We start from the raw sequence: 13717 nt of genomic DNA, 5'->3' as shown, positions 1-13717 counted from the left end.
TAATCTTCAGGTAATCAAAATTATATAATATGTTGAATTTTTGAAGGTGTTGGTAAGATTTTTTCATGAAATATTGTTTAATATTCTTTTCACTCATGTGGACATGAATTTCCTGTATGTTCGAAATTGACTGTGTCTTCGTATTACTGGAATTAGAGATAAAACTCAACAAATCTTTCCTCAAGCTAAAGTAAATAATTTAAAAGTATTTATGACAAAGGAAAATACTGGACTTAAGATTACGTGAAGATGAGGTTAAGGAAAGGTTGCATCACGAGTTAGGTAAGCCCTTATATACCCAAGGATTGAGACCCAGCCGGCATTAGTGTACAGAGCATTGTGGGTCACGGTGCTGGAGACGCCATATTAGTAAACCCTGGAGACAACCTTCATCACCTCACACAACACCCGTTAATATGGCGACGAAAGTGGATATGAGTTTAGACGACATCATAAAGACACAGAAGATCAAGCCAGGTAACAGGAGAGGAGGAGGAGGAGGAGGAGGTGTTGGTAGAGGTATGAGAGGAAGAGGGAGAGGAGCATTAAGACGTGGTGGCGGCGTCTCTACAGGACCAAACCGCGGGCGTCAGGGCCAGCGACCCATCACCACCGGGAACAGACAACCATTCGGACAAAGGGTAAGTAATAACCGTCTCATTTTTCTTATATACACTAACTACCTTCATAAATAACCTAGATAACCTATAATTTTGGGTGTATTTAGCTGGTTTAATGGAGATCCGGCCAAAGGATGAGTCATGTGTACGTGTGGATTTTCTTGTGTGGTTAAACGGAAAAATTTCTCACTATATATAAATACCATTAACAGATAATGATAAAACTAATAAGCATTTTAAAGGTTATATTAGGGTAAGTTACTTTTAGATTTGTTTAGGGTAAGAGTAAGCTGACATTTTTTTCCTACTTTGTTTGTGAAGGTGTGGTAAAAACATTGTGAATGACTTACTGTATTAATTTAATTTGGTAAAAATCTGGTAAGCACTATAATGGGAAATTAATAACCTAAATATGGTTCCACATGTTTTTCTCTTGATTCTAGGCCTAAAATCCAAACGTCTAACTAACTAGTTCATATAGATTGGACAGGTATAGGAGCGATAGGGGTTGGTTGTAGGTTAATAGGTTCGTTTCCTCCATTTTTGTCAATTAATACCTGTACATTTATGGAGATGGACCCTCTACCGACACCATAGTTTATTACAAAGTGGGCTGAGCATTGAAGGTGAGGGAAAATGTGGGGTTAATACACTAATTAAACACCAGTCAAACCTTGAAAACCTGACCCATTCTAAAATACCTATTTTTACATCACTTACCTTATTTAACACTCTGGATGCAGGAACATAAGAAAATAAGGAGTCTGCAATAGGCCGGTTGGCCTGTGCATGGCAGCTCCTGTCGAGCATTGCTCCCACTCTATCATCCGTGAACCTATCTAGCCGCTTTTTAAAACTTTCCAGCGTTCCAGCACTTACTACAAAGTTGCTAAGCTTGTTCCACTCGTCCACCACCCAATTTGTGAACCAGTTCCTTCATATCTCCCTCCTAAACCTTAACTTATCCAACTTAAATTCGTTGCTACGAGTCCTATCCTGCTCGGATATTATAAGAACTTTATATCTCCTTTATTGATTCCTTTCACCCACTTAAATACTTCTATCATATCTCCCCGCACTCTTTGTCTTTCTAAAGAATGCAGGTTTAGTTTCTTTAATCTATCTTGATATGGTAGATTTCGAAGTCCCGAAATCATTTTCGTCATTCTTCGCTGCACCGTTTCCAGTGAATTGATATCCATTCTATAATAAGGGCACCAGAACTGAACAGCATAATCGAGGTGCGGCCTGACTAGCGCAAGATATAGTTGCAATATGACCTCCGCACTCTTATTACTTACACTTCTAGATATAAAACCTAATACTTATTCTGTTTGCCTTATTTTGAACATTAACGCAGTTTTCTAGGCCGTAAGTCTCTTTCACAAGTCGACTTCTTCAGGTTCATGTTAAGGCTGTATACATTACCAGTATTTGTTCTTCCAATATTAAGTACGCTGCACTTGCTGGTGTTGAATTTCATTTGCCATTTTTCTGACCAATCCTGCAGTTTATTTAAATCCTCCTGTACGGTAGTGCATTTGCATCCTGCCCTGAATTAATCTGCTGCCCTATTTTGGTGTCATCGCAAACTTGCTAATGTCACTGCTGATCCCAGTATCTATATCGTTTATGTAGATTATGAACAAGAGTGGGCCCAGTACTGATCCCTGGGGAACCCCACTCAAATTTAACACCATCTACACTGACCCTCTGTGTTCTATCGGTGAGCCATGGTTTTATCCAATTTATAACTTTCTCCTCGATACCATGAGCCTTAACTCTTCTCAGAAGCCTCTGATGCGGTACTCTGTTAAACGCTTTGCTAAAGTCTAAGTAAATAACATCGTAATTTTTGTCATTATCTACTTTCCCCAAAAACGTTAGCAGATTTGTTAGACAAGATTTTTCCCTTTGTAAACTCATGTTTAGAGTTGAAGATTAATTTGTTTTTCTCTAAATGCGATCGGATGCTACTTGCTATAATTGATTCAAGAAATTTCCTCGCTGCTGACGTCAAACTAATCTGTTGGTAATATGACGCTGATGCTCTGTCCTAAGTTAAATAAAAGCGTCAGGAGGTAGGCAGAATAAAATAGTAAGTGCGGGAATTGCTGCAAAAGTCTTAACTGATGAAGCCCCTTTTTCTCTTTGTATGTAAGTGGGATGTGTCTCCATAAATAAACATCAGTGATGAAAATAAAGGTCACATTTTTACCAAATTACCATGTAAAACATTAACCTCTTTTTTGGTCGTTAAATTTCCATTATGGTCACAAATGAATCTTTACCATTAGTTTTCTTTTTTAATAATTTAACAGTTGTACATCTTAACCAGGTCACGAGGCAATTTTTTCTACAGAAGATACCGTGCATTCTTACCTCATGAAAATCCCAAGAAAAGGGAATAATTCAACTTTACTTTTGAGTCCTCAGTGATGAGTTGACTACTTTTGGTATATACCTGTAGTACAGTATATTAAAATTAAAACCTGGGTACACTATCATAACACTTATGGACAGTGCTCCAGGTTGACCAGCTACCTAACAAAGAATATCTTGCCCTTCATTAAATGTTATCACAAGTTTGTGTTCATTGAGTGAGGTTAATTTTATTATTGTCCCATAATGTAAGGAAGGAGATAATTTGTTAAGAAATGTCTTTTTTGACATAGTTTTTTTTTGACATAAGTTTTTTTTTGACATAGTTTTAATAAGAAGAAATGTACTTATTTATCTACTTTTACAGGGCAATGTAGATGGTAGATGGAGCCATGACATGTACCAGGGAGGAGGAGGAGGAGGTGGTGGAGGAGGAGGAGGGGTGCGTATGCAGCAGATGACTGGACCAGCAAAACTTTTGATCTCAAATTTGGACTTTGGTGTTTCCGATTCTGATATTCACGTGAGTATAAATCTGGTTGTCAGTACTTTAAATTAAAACATTGAGAAAGCTATATGGTTTCTATAAACTGTTCAAGATGGTGTAATTGCTATTATGCCAAGTATTTCATCAAGGCTTCTGATTGTGTATGGTGTTATACTGATTACAGGATAGTCAAAATTTAACACAATCTTATATCACCATGGATCAGTGTAGCATCCTCACAAAGAAGACTGGAGGTTAATGCAGCAGAAAACACGATATTCTTATTATTAGTGAATCTCTTCAGAACAATATTATAACTAAGTTAGCTGTGTCTCTTACATCTTCACAGTAAAGTACCTATTAATGACTATTAAATTTGTGATGGATTTACTTGTCTGATTTGGTTAAAATGTTAGATTTATTTATTTTCCACAACCCGATGCAGAGAAAAAAAAGCATAGATCGCATCCCTATGATCCACAATATTTTTTTGAAGCTGTTTTTATTAATCATACAGTAAGGTGTAACCACAAGGATGTACATAGGTGGGGTGTCACATACTCAAACATGTGTGTTGGGGATGCGCTTCATTTTTGTACTTGATTCATAGCACTGACATCAGAGTCATGTGTGTCTCTCCCTAACACAGCTCTTGATCATGTTTTAGCCACTTTTTGTATCTTGTCACTTACTGTACGATCAGTTTTAGTACAGCTTTCTTAAATTCAGGCCATTAGCCCTTCTTTCAGTAAATGGTGTTTGTATGCAGTTTTTGATTGGTGTAATTATAGAAAGACTTGAGAACAATTAATTTGTATGTTTATATTTGCAGGAATTATTTGCTGAATTTGGTACAATGAGGAATGCAGCAGTTCACTATGATCGCTCGGGAAGATCGTTGGGTACTGCCCATGTTGTTTTTGAGCGGCAAGCAGATGCTCACAAAGCTCTTAAACAGTACAATGGTGTTCATCTCGATGGTCGACCTATGAACATCACTTTGGATGGTGCGTCTGTCGGGATGAGAAATACTGCACCTGTCAAGAGACTCTCACAAGGACCTCGACCTGTTTCTGGTTTTGGTAAGTGATTTTTTTATTTGTTATTTATGTATTTATTTTTTAAATCATGGGCCCCAGAAGTTTGTGCATGTTCTAACAGACTATTAAAAAAATTTAAAGGCACAGCTAAAGAGTTGGTAAGTGGGTCACAGCGAAGTTACGAACCGTTTGTGGATCATCGTAATCTGATCGTAACTCGGTGACTGTCTGTATAATATTTTCCTCTGGTCAGTAAATACTAATGTCTTTAGTTTCCTAACTGCCAGCTTCTGTTATCAACAAAATGAGACCTTTGTCTTCTAACCTAGTTTTTAATATTTTCCCATTAGGTGGTCGTGGAGGCGGCAGAGGTATGCGTGGCAACACCAGAGGGGGCAGAGGGACCAGAGGCGGCGGCGGCCGCATTGGTGGTCGTGGCAGAGGCTTTGGAGGGCGGGGAGGGCAAAGGACAAAGGTGCCCACCGCTGAAGAGTTGGATGCTGAGCTTGACGCCTATGTCAACCAGGTCAACAAGTGAGGTAATTGGTGGCCAGGAGTGCAGGCCTTCCATCATCATCATCATCTGGGTACTTTTGTATGGTGGTGCTGACTGCCGGCTGCTGCGACTTGTCTGCCTCAGTGATGGCAGCCATGGTGCTGCTGGGTGTTGGGTCTGGCCTACCAGACCTGAATTGGGCCCAGCGTTGGTGGGGATGTGGGGATGGGTTGTTTTGTAGTGCATCATTATCTCATGTCCATAGGACAGGAAATTGTTGTGGAAATATTTTGGTCATTCAATGAAAAATTGGCACAGATTTAAGTGATCTTGAATTTACTTTTAAATGTTGCAACAATATTTCTATATAGTATATGAGAACTAACAGCTTGTTACTCAAAAAATGGCACAAATTAGTGATCTAGAATGTGTAAAAATATGCATATTTTGCAAACTTATGGCTTGTTGAGAAGATTAAGTTAATAGTAAATCTATTTTGAATTGAAGTGTTGCAGTTCCACATAAAAGAGTGGAACTGCTGGTGTACACATACTACTGCACAAATGCAAGTTGATTTGGCATCATCCAGTCCAAGGGCAGACTTCAAGAAAGAAGCACTAACAAGTTATTCCTGGACGTGTCAAGTTTTGGAAGTGTTACTCCCAATAAAGTGTTTGAAGTGTCAAGACCTGAAGACCAAGCAAGATTACTCAAGAAATCAAGAACACTGTGAAGATTGACAACTAAAGTAATAGTTTCATGAAGCCTCCAAATAAAACCTGGAGACATGGTATCCACAGAAGACGCCAATAAAACACTTGACCTCTAAAGAAACAGTTGCATTATAAGTAGGGCTAATGAATTACTTGTTTACAGTACATGTAAAAAAAATAGTGGATTGTTCAATCTTTACAAGGGATTTTGTACTGACATTGTTGGTTAATTCTTAATTTAGCTTTTAGATGGTCCCATGTAATTTCTTTGCTAAGTTTGATTGTGCCAATTTATTTCATCGTGCCTTAATATGAAAGATATATGCCCCATGGCTGTGATTAAAAGGAATTTTTTGATGCAAATAATAAAAAAAAGATGGACTGGACGTTGTGAACTGCTAGACCTCATTCCCAAGCGAGTGCCATATTTTCATACCTTGCTGTGACTGAAAGCAAAATTTGTGGCTGCAAAATGTCCCTTACAACGAATTATCGGATAATGGCTTTCTGCAAGCAACTTGGGGTTGGTGATGGTTTGGGGTGAAACGTGCCGTGGTGGTAAACGAGGTGAGCCAGGGCCCTCCATAACCCCATCGACGGTTGTGCGGAGACTAGTGTGGTGTGGCGGCTACAGGCAATCTTCCCAACTGTCTCGCCGATCCCACTTCCCTGCCTGCCACCACCCAAGTATCCTGTGTCTTGTTCTTTTATATATTATTTTCTGTAACTTTCATGCTTCATGCTTGTTTGCAGTGCAGTAAGTAGAGAGACTGTTCATATATATTGTACAAAATTGACTGTCATTCATTGCATGACAAAGGTAATTAATGCAACTTTTAGTTTTATTCATGCGTTAATTTCAGTTTCTTCCACAGCAGATCTTGTTGGGTCGTGACTGAAGGGCGAATCGATGGGCGCTTACTGGCAAATCACGTATTGACAGTGGACAGGGGTGTCCACACAACATGTAACATGTTACCTCTGATAATAAATTAGGAATCATTTAAAAAATTTTGGACAATCTGTTCTAGACTTGTGTTGGCATTATTTGTCTATTTTATGAAGATAACATTTATATCTCGTGTAATTACAAATGTTCTTTGTTTACAAGAGCACATTAGATTTAAGTAGGTGTGAAAGTATTGTATGGTGAATGAATTTGAGTCATCAGTTAGGTCATTAAGTACAATTGTCCAATGCCAAAAGCACTTTGAAATTACTTTTTTTTGTGAATAAAATTTGTGTATTGGAGTAAATTATTTTCATTTTGCAACCGTTTTGATGTGTAGATGACACCCTAATACGGTAGTTGTTTAGATAAACTGGTTCAAATTGATGTACATATATAACCAGTAGAAATATTTGAAGGAAACTACCATATGAAAACATTCCAACAATGAGATGAAGTTTAGTTCAAACATGCCAGCTCTAAATGTAGTTATTGAAGAGAATTTTGAAAGATCGGAGGAAAGTTATATGAATACAAAAGTAAAAAGTTTGTGAATGATCATTGCAAGAAATACCTAGGATAAAATGGTACTGGTGTTAATGCAATATTAATTAAATACATTGGAAATGAAATTGAGATGGGTCTAAGCGATTTGGCTGCATTAATATTTAATGTAGACTCGATCTTCCATTAATGTAAGGAGCTGTAAGGTGTAAAAAAAAAGGTGGTGTTAACTGATGAGTAAGAACTTATGAAATACTGTATGGGTATGACGAAATGAGGTAATTCCATCAACAGACTGCTCTCTTCCATTGTTGAGGACAGTTACTTTGTCTCTACCCACACAGGCACTCCCAGTGTGAGTTAATAACAAGTAAAATTTGTGGTGGTGATTGATTTATAATCATAATAGCTTGGAATTTATATAATTTCATCAAAGTACTGAATTTTCATGATTATTTCTTTGTATTTTTTTCCGTGGTGTTTTTACTGCCCATTTTGAATATAGAATAAATAAGTATATAATCATTCAGGCCTACAGGTATACGGTGTACAATCAAAGACAAGTCTTGTTACGGTTTGTCCAAAGATTAAATATATTTAACTCGTGAAACATTATGAGATCCCCCTACCACAATGCACCAAAGTTTAGCCCTTCGGCATATGTTTTCACCAAATTTCACGATACGACTTTTGTCTTTTATTGTACATAGACCATGGAGGTATAGTTCGAAAAAAGGCATAAACCTTAGAATCCACGTGTCGCAAACAAGAAACTAAACAATTTAGTTAGACATTAAAGAAGTGTTGTAGTGTACTGTACTCCGGGGGTCACCAATTGTAGCGTACTGTATGTGGCCAGTTGTCAAATTCTGTTTGTCTATTTCTCTTTGTATGGGCTCACGTACGTACGTACATGTAAGATATCTCACTCGGGATGGAGGTAAGATTAGAAACAAACGATGCGTTTTGTAAGAACGTAAGAATATATTGTATGTACAGTGCAGTGCTAAGGAGTTGGTGTGGTGAGAAGCTTGCTCAGAGGTCCTGTTGGATGAGGAGCTGGTTGGTGAGGAGCTTGGTGAAGGAGCTGGTTGGTGAGGAGCTTGGTGAAGGAGCTGGTTGGTGAGGAGCTTGTTTGGAGGTCTTGCTGGTTCAGGAGAGTAGAGTAGACCACTCCGCAGATAGATAGATAGATAGATAAATGCTAGTGACGGGGGGGGGGGAGGATAAAGAGAGGATTGAAGTGAATTTTAGAGGGAGAGGAAAGATGCAGTGGCTAAACACCGCTTGCGTTATTTTGGGTTTTAAGTTTGAGGCGGCAGCAACCTGCCTGGAGGGGGCAGTACTCCAGGTCAAAAGTCAGGTGCGTGTCGTTGGGCAATGGTTTCTCAGTACTTGGTCGGCTTGATTGAGTGTGGTGTTTTCTTGTTAGCTTGAAGTTGATTTTTTTTATTCCCTCCTCGTCTTGCTCTCTTGGACTGTCCATTCGGTAGTGTTTGGGTCATGTTCTTCGTCGTCGTCGTGCCCTTGGTGTTCGTAGATGTGGATGAAGTCAGAGAGGGTGATCTTGATGAGGCTTCTGCCCCTGGGGTCTCGTGGTGTTCTTGTTTCTTGATAACGTGTGTCTTTTCGCCAGGCCTACGCGTATTTATATGGTTGGTCAGGATCAGGGAAGTGAAGTGTGCAGGGCCAATCACCGTGCAGTTAGCGAGAGAGGCCTTGTGTGCTGAACTCGTCGCTGCTTGGGAAGGTCAGAAATCAGTGCTCAGTAGTACCCCTACGTCCGCACCTGAGATCTAGTCTTGATGTAGCTGGGGCTTCTACTACCTGTAAGCGAACGGCAGGTGATCAGTTGTTGGGGGGAGTATCCACTACAGTGTGACGAACATTTTACACATCACCAGCTCTCGGGGTCGCTTTACAAAACATCAGTTTTTAGATGAATAATAAAATTAATCCTTATAGATAGGATATAAAGAAGCTAGAAATTAGGATAATATTGTATATTTCTTTGTTACAATATGGAACCGAAAGAATTTTCTAAGGCTTTGTCGGCTATGGCGACATAATTTTGTTAATTGTATAATGTTGAGGACATGAAATTAACGTGTACACTATCATCAATTGTATTCTAATTCAATGTTTTCTAATTAAGTCAAATTAAGTATTGAAAAAAGTTGGTTTGTCATGATTATAGACTATGCAAACATACTTCATGTGTATAGACAAATTATGACGAGAGAAAAATATAATAATACGTGGAGGTAGATGTAGAGAGTATAATAAAACACAGTGATAATAGGTGGAGAGGGCGGGGTACAAGTGACTCGTGGATCCCTAATACAACTAGACCATTGTTTACACTGTACACAGCTGACTGGACCAGGGTTAGTGTTGGACATATACCACGAACAAGAATATAAGTTAATTTCATCATAAAGTGATTCAATCAAGTCAAACTCTACCTCCAACTGATTAAATATATCTCATGTTTATTAGGTTAACATGTCAAAAAGTGGTATAAGTTTATAAATAATTTGGCATTATGTTCTTGGTATATTTATAACATTGGCCATCATGCCAGCTGATTGTCATGTGGTCGTGATTCGTCAGCTGTGCAGTGCTTTGTTGTGTGCCAAAGAGGTGATGCTATAGTGATGATGTTAGTGCTTTAATGGTAAGTATTATGACTAGAAATATATTGGGAGATCAAAATACTCAATGTAATGATGGTAAATAGAAATTAGTGTTGACTATATACGCTCAAAGAACAAAGTATTAAGAGTTTGAATGGTTAAACTGAATAATGTTGATTGGTGGTTAAGCAAGGAATGGAGTGTATTATTGTACCGTTATTATACACCATGAATAGTTATGTTACAGTTTGATTGTATAAATGAAAAGTTGTTTCATACTCTGAGGCTTTTAGACCTTTTCCATCCCAGGAATTGCAACTTATGTATTTTTTTTCTGTAGTGTTCTTGAGAAATTCTAAGTTCAACTTCTGTTATATATGATGATCTTGCTTAAATCCCTGTAAAGTATGATATTAAACCTTTATGTATGTTAATATTGTTGATCCTTTGTTAGGTATGATATTGTTTAATCCTTTGTTAGGTATGATATTGTTGATCCTTTGTTAGGTATGATATTGTTTAATCCTTTGTTATGTATGACGTTTATCCTTTGTTATTTCCAAAGTTTTTGTTTAAACATTTGTTATGCAGTATGTTCAGGAAGAGTTGATATTGATCATGAACTTTATTAGATAGATAGACCGTTATTTATTCAGTAAAATCATTATACAAATTCGCATTGGTTCAGAATATACTAAGGCAACTCAGTTTTATTGACACTCCACTAACCACAGTTAACAAATGCTCAGTAAACTAACTCAAAAACATTTACTATATACAGTATAGTGGTGCCTCTACTCAGACATTTACCTTAATAACTAATAGTCATTGTAAATCAGATTTTTTCAATATTTATACAAGATAGTACTGTGTTTTTATATTTTTTACTTCCTAAATATATGATGCAAAAAAAAAACTTTACTAAAGGCTGTATACAGTACAGTACAGTAATGATCTACTGTACTGTATTGTAACCTTTAATTATACCTGTACATGCAGAATGAAGTGATAAGGCAATGGCTTTGCTATGATGTATTATCTTTATTTACAAGAAAATATCCATCTCTATTTTAAATCTGCAAAATATATTGAATTACTGTATTAACTATACAATATTGTATGTCTTCAAAATATAAGAGGTGTGCCATGTTTATAGATAAAGGCTAATCTTATCTCTATTACAGATTGTGTCAATTGAGATAAGGCAATGTGTCAGATGGATTATATTTACAGTCCCGTTGTCATTAGTCGAGACCTTTGGAAGTGTTACGTTGTTGCTGCCAAAGTACTGTATCTGTTATCTCTTGATGCAACATTTATATTTCCTCTACTCCCCAGGGAATGATATGTATTGGTGCTGATGAGTTAACTGCAGCTGTGACTGGTTCTGACTCCAACCAAATTGGAGCAGACCCTTTGTGCACTTGTGCAATATAAAAAATGGCTTCCCATGTATATGCTGTAGAGGTTGAAGACATTCCCCTGAATGAAGGTAAGTATTACTATTGTTGTTTTATAATTTTTGGTGAATTAATGGTAGTTTAAAAGCAGGTCCCATAGGCATGACTACCCATTAGGGAGGAGTGTGGTTACAGCATGCTGTTCACTAAGGCTTCAGTATACTGTATAAGGAGGCAGTGTGTTTGGTATTGCACTGACCGCCTTTACTTTTATAACGTTGTGAAGTTAAGTACTGTACAGTACAGTGCTGTACCCATTTACAGCAGGGTAGACTGGGAGGGCCCCATAACTGAACCTCAAAAATGGAGGTGTGTGTTGTAGGTACTCAATTGGCTGCCTCACTTTAAGGTTTAGAAGATAAGAACATAAGAATGGAGAAAACTGCAGCGGGCCTATTGGTCCATACTGGGCAGTCCCGTTTACACCCAACCCCTATCGCTCATATATCCATCCAACCTATGTTTGAAGCTATCCAGCGTGTTCGAGTTAATGACGACGATTGGTAACTTGTTCCACTCATCCATTACTCTATTTCCAAACCAATGTTTGTCCATCTCGCGCCTAAATATAAATTTGTCCAATTTAAAACCATTGTGACGAGTTTGCTCCTGGATGGATAGTTTGAGTACCTTTGTTATATCACCTTTGTTTATACACCTGCATTCTTTTCAGCACTGTACCTCAGTGTTATGATGACAAATAAAATTACATTGAAATACAGTTCACCCAACTGTAAATGTATATCTAACGTTCTAACTTTTTAATTGGGGAAAGTGAAGATGGGTGAGTGCACTGTCGGCCACACTGCCTCCTTGTGAACCAGGGGCTTAGTGTGCAGTGTGCTGTGTCTACACTGCCACTAGTCAGGCCTATAGAACCCACTTTCATAGGTCATAATGGTGGAACAAGTCAACAATAACAGTTTTTGTTACTGGTTATCATATGTTGTATGAATGATTAGCTATCATGAGAAATACAGTTTACTGTGTTGAGGATAAGTAATTAATTGTGTGCAATTTGTAGGATTGTATTTTATGATAACTTTTGAGTTTTATACATGGCTATAAGATGATAATTCAATAGCAAATTATTGTATCTACATAATCCCAAATCAATTACTTTGAAATTAAACTCTAAATTTGTCAAATGACGTGATATTTTTTCATCAGTAAACTCTAATAAGCCACCGTAGTTAACATATGTTGCAAAAGTTTATATTTTTATGGATAATTAGTTACACAATCTTTATTTTATTCAGTCAACTACGAACAAACAAGTTCAAGTGACGAAGATTACAGCCATGTACACTTACGACGAGCTCGTACCGATGTCCACCTGAGTCAGAGACGCAGCCAAGACTCGATAAGATATCACTCGTACAATGGCCGAGAGCACCACCTACAGCACACGTTACCCTCGCGTCATGAAGGTAAGTCTGAGGGATTGTGGAAATTTCTCAGTCACTGTCCTTTTTATTGATAAATTTTGTGCTTAAAAATCAGTTAGAAGAAACATTACATATAATAGTGAATGATTTTGAAAGAATATGTCCTAGGAGAATGTTTGTTTGTTGTTAATGTGATTAAAAAAAAGGGGGATAAAGTGAGTCACATCCTTCAAGGGTTCAAGAGGAGAGAGAATCTATTTTAGAGGGTTAGTTAACTAGCTGTTCACTATCACTTCAGAGTCATTTACACAAACTCATACCCCATTTTGAGTAAGCCTCACTGTGCACTACATAAGGGAGGCATTTCTCTATGATTTATATAGTATTGAACCCTTTGCACTCTCATCAACGTTATGTAAGAAGATCCAGTCAAAACAGAATTTAAAGGCCCATGAACTAATCTCAAATTCCAGTACAGAATTACAAAATACAACGTACGGAAAGTATCTTATCTAGGTAACAGAAAGAGAATGATGAACCAGAACTAATACAGTACAACTTGACCCAATAAACACAGCAACCAAACTAACTTACGTCTCTGACTCTCATTGACCATGTCTGTCATTCTCATCTGACTATAAAATTTACCCATTATAGTCTGTTGCTTCTTTTCATGTACCTTTTTAGTAACCTGTCGCACACATAAGGTCCATTCTTCCCTGCCATCACCTTTACGCTCTTAACAACCCAATCTCTCAGGTTTTTAAATATATACAGTAGTTCATTCTTCACTTATGTACTGACCTGTGATTATTTACAGTCCATTCCTCTTATAGTCTAATTACTCCACAGCTAAGTTAGAAGACCTGTGCATATATGGCTTACAACCTGGTAATCATTCAGAGTTGATTGTATACTGACATTGTTACACGCTTAAAGACCTTAGTTGTTTAAGCGCAGTTACAACATTATGTATTTTTTTTTACTGTATTTTACTCTCATACAGTAAACCACATTCAACTTTGTAATACTGTACTTGAGT

General features: G+C 37.5%; 2 protein-coding genes across 4 annotated transcripts in view; both read left to right on the top strand.

Moving 5' to 3' along the window:
* Positions 1-320: 320 nt before the first annotated feature.
* Positions 321-6989, top strand: LOC121853561 (THO complex subunit 4-like). Its single transcript, XM_042347780.1, has 5 exons — positions 321-641; positions 3370-3525; positions 4322-4571; positions 4880-5068; positions 6614-6989. Exons 1-4 carry the CDS (start codon positions 417-419, stop codon positions 5065-5067), a joined length of 819 nt encoding a protein of 272 aa, XP_042203714.1. The 5' UTR covers positions 321-416; the 3' UTR covers position 5068; positions 6614-6989.
* Positions 6990-9791: 2802 nt separating this feature from the next.
* The window catches only part of LOC121853560 (transmembrane channel-like protein 5), a 28538-nt gene continuing 24612 nt past the window's right edge, over positions 9792-13717 (top strand). For 2 of the 3 annotated variants that reach the window (XM_042347778.1, XM_042347776.1), the window contains exons 1-2: positions 11056-11319; positions 12547-12717. In XM_042347778.1, coding sequence (XP_042203712.1) covers positions 11268-11319; positions 12547-12717 — 223 coding nt within the window. In that variant the 5' untranslated portion in view covers positions 11056-11267. Of the gene's footprint in view, positions 9869-11055; positions 11320-12546; positions 12718-13717 lie in introns of those variants that run through there. The other variant, XM_042347777.1, reaches the window with a different exon arrangement.

This window comes from Homarus americanus, unplaced genomic scaffold, assembly GCF_018991925.1.
Source record: "Homarus americanus isolate GMGI-L3 unplaced genomic scaffold, GMGI_Hamer_2.0 scaffold4896, whole genome shotgun sequence".
NCBI lineage: Eukaryota > Metazoa > Arthropoda > Malacostraca > Decapoda > Nephropidae > Homarus > Homarus americanus.
The sequence above is the reverse complement of the archived record's forward strand: the minus strand, read 5'-3'. Positions and strand labels throughout refer to the sequence as shown.

What these genes read in the sequence shown, in the direction of transcription:
- LOC121853561 (XM_042347780.1), top strand. Translation starts at nt 417, where the DNA reads ATGGCGACGAAAGTGGATATGAGTTTAGACGACATCATAAAGACACAG. An exon ending in TTTCCGATTCTGATATTCAC is followed by an intron (nt 3,526 to 4,321) that starts GTGAGTATAAAT and finishes TTATATTTGCAG; the next exon opens with GAATTATTTGCTGAATTTGG. An exon ending in TCGACCTGTTTCTGGTTTTG is followed by an intron (nt 4,572 to 4,879) that starts GTAAGTGATTTT and finishes TTTTCCCATTAG; the next exon opens with GTGGTCGTGGAGGCGGCAGA.